Source organism: Lepisosteus platostomus, chromosome 11 (genome assembly GCF_059453375.1).
Source record: "Lepisosteus platostomus isolate fLepPlt1 chromosome 11, fLepPlt1.hap1, whole genome shotgun sequence".
In the NCBI taxonomy this organism is placed as follows: Eukaryota; Metazoa; Chordata; class Actinopteri; order Semionotiformes; family Lepisosteidae; genus Lepisosteus; species Lepisosteus platostomus.
This window is the reverse complement of record NC_142621.1, coordinates 13,136,416-13,143,627: the sequence shown is the minus strand read 5'-3', so window position 1 is coordinate 13,143,627 and position 7,212 is coordinate 13,136,416. Positions and strand designations below refer to the sequence as shown.

Sequence of the window (7,212 nt, the reverse complement as noted above, 5' to 3'; positions counted from 1 at the left end):
ATGTAAAATTGCATTACTATTTATTGAAGAAGGTTCAAAAATCTTTTTGACTCCTTTTAAGTCTCAATATAAGGCTCGTATGAAACTGTACATGAGCCTTAAGGTTTCTGTGTCCTGCCTGGGCTGGGTGTCTGTGGTTGTCCTGGGTGACCTCAGCCTTCCCATGAGAGCCCACATTCCACCAGAGCCTGTGATGACCAGGTCGGGCTGCCTGTCTGTGCATCTGTCTCCCTTTCATGCAGGGACCTAATCTTCCAATCAACCCTCCATTTAGACAAGTTCCAAATCTCCGCTGAATCAGTTCTCTGACATTGAGTTACAATATGCTCTTATAATGAGTGCAATTTCCTGCCTGCTTTAGAAACCTGGCTTTGCAAGATTATGAATCCTAGAAACTCCACTCTTCTTTGACATCCTGACTTTCACCAACAGTCAACATTGATTCCAGAAGCATGTCTATCCTGTCTGCTTCACTGTGCTAGGCTTTCCTATGAGCCTTAACTTTCTTTCCCAGTCAGCCCTTTTACGCCAGTTTTCCCTATCAGCCTAAATTCCCCAGGCTTCTCGGTCAGGCTTAACTCTCCAGGCTTTCCTGTCAGCCTCACCATGCTGGGTTTTCCCAGTCAGTCTCAACTAACCAGGCTTTCCTGTCTGCCTCTCTGTGCCAGGATTTTCTGTCTGTCTGCCAGCATCAACTGGCTCTGCTTTTCTCACCCTTCAGATTTCAGAAGTTTCTCGATTCAACCTGGGTCCTGCATTTAGATCTTGCCTTGTCCTTGTGATGGTGGCTGTGCACAATTACAGGTCATGGTGTAATATTCTGTACCAGAAATGATATTGCTACTTTATCTTACAGTGATGATTTTCCTTTCCTTTTCTCTTTTCTATCCCTTTTACATAACAAAAAGAGTAGACATTTCTTTTTGGTAGATTTATTTTTAAACTTTTCTATTAACATGTCTATATAGACATACTTCATTCTAATGAAATGTATTGGAAAATAAATTAACAGATGTAATAAGAACAGTATTTGTAATATTTCTTTATGAAACACACAAATATACAACTGAGAAACATTTGTAATAACTAAAACATATACTGTAGGTTGTGCTTGATTACCAGACTATACACACCCAGTATGGGAAAGCAACAATGCTTTTATTCAATTTTCATCTTTAGGCTACACAAGGACAAACATTATATACTGAAAAATATATTGTGTATTTATTGGTCTACCTTCTAATTACATCTTCTTTGAGAATGCATCTGGTTCAGTAAATATATGTAGATGTTTGATCTCAGGAAACGTGGATAGGAATCCTTTTCCATCAGGCTGTATACTCTTGCGTGGGCCATACTGATCACATGAGTAGGTTGGTTCCAGAAGGTTCTTCCTAGTTATCTCTCTAGTTTGATAGTCAATGTTCACCTGTGGAAGAAGTGATGACCTAATTTCATCATCTGCAAACATCATTATGTTCAACATCATATCACTGTTCAACATATGAAGAAATTCACAATTTATTTAAATTACAAATGTATTTATTTGAAAGTAATTATGTACACCAGTTTCACAAGAAGATTGCATAAGATATTGACGCATGTAACTACTGTTGGATTCATAACTACTACTGCCTCTTGTGCTAATCATTGACTGCCTACTTTTAAATATCTGAGATTAGTTGATGAAATTTGATGTAAGTATCAATCATAGGGTCAAGATGCACTAAGATATAGAACATCAAAATCGTATTAGATAGTATCAGTGAGAATTTGCACGGTGAGAAATCCCCTCAATAGATTGTACAAAATGGTCCATTTCCTCTTAACATACTGTTACCTGACCCCAGTTGTTTTCTGAATAAAAGTCACAGATAAACATGTGATTTTCAGTATACAGTATCTACGTATTTCAATCTTTTCTGGTTTAACGCCTGTGTTCCACTGAAAACGGAATATACTGTATCAAATATCCCATATAAAAAAGATTAACAGTTTCGACAGTTCACATTCTCATATATTTAGGACCTGTTCACAAATATCTTAAAATATTAATATTTATTTTAAAAATATAATATATAGATTAATAACACATTAAAATATAGTAAAGCAATTAAGATAACCAGATCAAATGTAAAATAGAAAACCATCACTTTTCAACTATTTCAGTTTTCATGTTTTATTTTTTGAAACTTTTAATGTTTAACTAAATGACGTCTGTTAGTTACCTGTGGTCAAGAATGATTGACTTCCATGTGCATAAATATGACTAATAAGGCCAATACAGAATGTGAACAGTGTCTGGCTGGCTAAGCACATTACATGTTATCTCAGGAGATCTCTACTGTAGTTGCATACTGCACAATTGTCCCTCCATCCGGTACAGTCAAAGGCCATGAGTATTTGAGAGCTGGTTGTATTTTTTTAAAGTTTAATTAAACTCTTATCAAAAAGAATGATAATTAGGGGGCCTCCCAAGTGACTCAACCATTAAACCAGCATTTGCCTGGCTGTACAGGCTGAGCTCTATGATCCATTCAACTTGTGTTTGAACTCGTGTCATGTCACTGAGTTGACTGTGACCAAGATTCCCAATTGGCTGAGTGCTGCTAAGTATAGTGTTGGGATTAGTCAACCAGGGCTATTTTAGTTCTGTATTAGAGAGTGACCCCTGCAGTCTCCTGAATGCTTGCAGGTATGAAATGCTGTTGGCACCAAATGTCCAGTACAGGGCTGTGTTGCCTGTAATGTGTTAATTATACCCGTAAGTATACTTATTCTCTCCTGTTTGATTCATGGGATTTGTAAAAAAACACAAGTGATGATGCCAAAATTGCACGGATATACCCCCAAAATTGAGATTCTATTTTTTAAAATGCTGTTGACTGGTAAAATTACCTCTCTAGGTGCTTGAAAATCAATAAACTCCTCATAGATTTTTGGGGCTTTGTTGATCAGTTTTGTGGCCGACTTGGTTTGTTTGTAGTCCTCACAGGCCATCCAGAACTCAATATTTTCCTCACTGAACTCAGTTTTGAGGAATGCTCTGAATGCAGCCAAGCCACCTAGAAAGTTAACAGAAACGTAATTAGTAATGTGTTGTAATACAGTAGGTAACTGCCGTCAAACCTTTTAAGTTTAAACATAGCTCAGAAACGGGCACAAAAGATTAAAGTTCAATTTATAAAAAACACTTTATTCTCAACACACTCTGAACCTTCTTGAATTTAACATGGACAATTATCCAACTCCTAAAGAATGAAATCTAACCCTGGCATTACAACAAAGGCTTTATGATTTGTGCAAGTATAACATCACAAGGTCCACATTTCGAAATTTTCAGATTTCCAGACCAATTGCAGATCTTTTTTTGGTAACAGACTGAAATACATCATGGGACTGTCCCTTGTTTCCTCTCATCCCTCAGAGGAATTCTTGACTGTCATTTTGTCTTTGCTTATGTTATGCAGCTGCTGTTTTTCAGGAACACAATTTGACGGAATGTTTTGTGAGACTGGAAAACACATTCAAAATAAATGTTCCAGAGGAAGGACAAGTCTCTGACCCATTCTATTAATTTGGCAAGACTACGTTTTCAAGTAATCTTTTTCTGTGGCATTTTTAATTAAGACAACAGTATCAATCAACTCAAAACTATGGTTCCATTGAGAAAAAATATATTTTTTCTGAAAAGAAATCTTTTATAAGCGAAAAAATATAAATTATAATACCAATAACAAGGAACACAATTTGCATTGTTACTGCAAGTCTATGTAAAATATACAAAATCTTATTGTTAAACCTGAAATAATATATTTCATTTTTTATGGTGATGTACAGGAGGGCACCACAAAAATAGATTCAGTTGTTTTCTGTGAAAATATTCTTTTTTTTTAATTCAAAATCCATCTGTAGATCCCATAATACTGCCACGCAAGTTTGTCTATTTAAAGTAAATTCACCAACCATTAACTAACAATACAGTATGTGAAAAAGACAAGTTCAGTCAATGCTTTTGTATAGTCACAATTTGTTCTTTGCAAAGAATTTAATGATTCTCTTAGAAAAGGAAGCTAGGCTATTTTACAGACGACAGAGAAAAGCAAATTAATGTAATTCAAAGTTACTGTAAGATAACAGAGTTCTTTATTGCAGGTCAATACAAGAAAAATTGGGATAGCTGAAAGTATAGTCATTGTGTTTGTTCTCCTTTGGGAACGAACAGTACAATCTGATATATACCATTCATGTGTTCTAATGTGTGGTACTGTGTATGGTATACACATTAAGTGTTCTTTTGGTCAAAGAAGAAAACAAAGCTTTCTGCACAGGCACAATATTCTTTTCCAGAAGACAACTGTTTTTTTTTTCATCCATTTTGTTTTCTTAAGATTGAAACCACAATCAACTCTTCCATCAATTAGAAGTGGCCTACAGTTATTTTATTTATTACTCTTAATACTAAATAAAACATTACAGAGATTTTTAAAAGGATATGCACTTTCTATATGCAAGTTCTACTGAAATTAAGAAATAAAGTTTCTTTCTCCACAGTATAACACACTGTGTACAGTATAGTGTATATATGTTTTAAATTTAAATCATATCACAAATGACCGGCAGTGGGTCTGACTGATTTTGTGTCTGTAATATACCTTTATATGTCTTTAAAAAAAGCTATAGCTTGTTAAAAATAATTTGAACAATGATCACAAGAAGGGAGCAAAAACAACTATAAACATGTACGTGCATATATATTTCAAATTTATTTTGAGAAATATTTCTTTTTCATTCTTACCGAATAGCCTACTTACAGTACATTTATGGGAAAGCAGTGTATTGAATGATTCAGCCCATCTTATGACTTCTTCTGTTGAAAATCTGACAAGTAGAAACAATACAGGCAAAACTGAAAAGATGTTACACAGTACTTGAAATGAGAAATTAAACAATTGCAATAACTAAACAGACAAGAAAGAAGTATCACAGAGGTACACTGTAGGTTATACAGTATAACTTGATTCCCTAGCACTCTCTCGACTTATGCAAATTTAGGTAAAATCACTGTAGATTAATTTAACAAATTGAGCTTCGCCTATTATTATAGATATATACAGTATATACAGTAACTATTTATGGCTATGTCTAATCCATGAGCTATTTTTTTCATTTTCTTGCAGAATACAGTGTATTCATTACATTACAGAATGTCTTTACAGTATGTGAGTTATGCAGTATACAGTATACTGTAGAATAGGATAAAACCGAACCTACAGTAGTATCACCTTTAATACCAAGTGTAAAACAGTTATCTTGCACATGGCTCAAGAGTGAAATCAGAGTCTTTTTAGAGATCTAAACCCCTTAAAGACTGCAAATTGTACAGTAGAGCCTGAGAAGTGTCTTACTGAGATAAGGTTCAGTTACTGAGATAAGGTTTATTTAAGAGGAGTAACATTAATTGACTTTAGGGATAAGTTAAGGATAATCAGATTAAATAGTTATCTTTGTCTGGTAACTTGGCAGACTGCTGCATAAGAATGGCTGACTTTTCCTACTTTTCCCATTCTAAGATATAAATGTCCAGAACCAGATCTTTGAATCATATGCAATATATTATAGTGGTAGCCAAATGTCAGGCGAGGAGACACCCTGGGGATGTTATATCTTCAGTAGAGGCAGGCGGGGGAGGGGGAATCGTGTGGTTGCCAAGGAAACAAAGGGACGCTGAAGGAAACACAGAGCTGACCTGCGAGTAAGAAGACTGTCCTGCACTCCTTTCTTTTATTTTTGAGTTAAAGGTTTAGTTTGGGAACAGCCCTTTCTGTACATGAAAAAGGCATTAAAAGTTCTTTCTTTGTACTTCAATAGTGTCAGCCTCAGTCGCTCACTTTACAATATCAATACAAACTGAAAATATCTTTTCAGTGCCTCATTCTAACACGAATATGTAAGCAGCATACTTACTTCATGCATTCGGTTATTCTTTCTGTCTTTGGGGAAAGAAAGGCAGTAAAATCGCTGTAAGAATCAGATTTATTGGATAGGCAGCCCAGTCTTGTTTTCATGGTTTTGGCTCTAAAATAGACAAAAGTTGTGTGTACATAAAATTATAAATGTACATCATCCTCCTACTTGGAATGCCACCAACTCATTTAGCTTACTCATTCAATCAACTTCTATATATTGAGATACTTACGTAGCTGTATCATTAGTTTTAATGTAGCCACACTGTTTATCATGATTTATTGAAATGAGGGTGTTTTACGGTCTGGAATATAAAGATTATTTTTTCAATTGTCAGATTCTAAATGGTTTTCTCACAGTATTGTTATTAAGTATCCAAGTGACTTCAAAGGCAACTGAATTTTAAGACACTTAACCAAACCCTGCATTATGCAAATACAGTACATTGTGATTCATTACTGTATATCATGTTCACAGCTTTGTATTTACGTCCATCCGTTTTCTCACTGCTTCATCCAGTTCAGGGTCACGGGGGAGTCAGAGCCTATCTTGGCAAGCAACAGCCTCAGGGGAGAATACACCCTGGATGGAATGCCAGTCCATCCCAGGGCACACAACCACACTCAGACCAGGGCCAACTAGGCTACCAGAGTGTATTTGGACTGTGGGAGGAAACCAGAGCACCCAGCAAAAATGTATAATTGTGACTGAACAAATAATTGTGAATACAGGGAGAACACACAAACTCCATGCTAATAGCACCCAAGGACCAGGAATAAATTCAGGGCACAAATGCTAACCACTGTACTACCTTGTCAATCAGGCTTTGTATCTCAGCTAATGAATAGCAAAGGCCATTTATGGTAATCAGATATTTTCACACCTTTAAAGCTCTTAATATTTTATGGGCAAAAAAAAATTGGTCAACACCACAGGACCTGATTGTAACTGACAACTACAGTAACACTAAATGCAAGAACAGTGCATCTCTCACTGCAAGCTTGGAGGCATGTGGCAGGTACTAGGAGTTGCATTTCTGCAAGGAAATCCTGAACAAATGAAGCTGAACCAACCTTGGTTCCTTGAGCACTACCGCTCGGGTAATCCCAGGCTCCAACAAAGTCATTATTTATTGCAAGTGCAACAGCTGCATTATGCAAATATATTGTGGCTCATTTCCTTATACTACTTTAAAACCCCAGGCTTTAACTAGTGATGACTGGACAACAATTAAGCATGTACTGC

The 7,212-nt window shown here is 35.9% G+C and overlaps 1 protein-coding gene across 1 annotated transcript; it reads right to left on the bottom strand.

The window, feature by feature from the left end:
* Window positions 1–1,239: 1,239 nt before the first annotated feature.
* rgs8 (regulator of G protein signaling 8) lies at window positions 1,240–6,068 on the bottom strand. The gene is given in 5 exon segments (XM_088598487.1): window positions 1,240–1,362; window positions 1,364–1,429; window positions 2,899–3,065; window positions 4,820–4,881; window positions 5,968–6,068. Coding segments are annotated over 5 exon segments (519 nt in total).
* Between the last annotated feature and the right edge of the window lie 1,144 nt (window positions 6,069–7,212).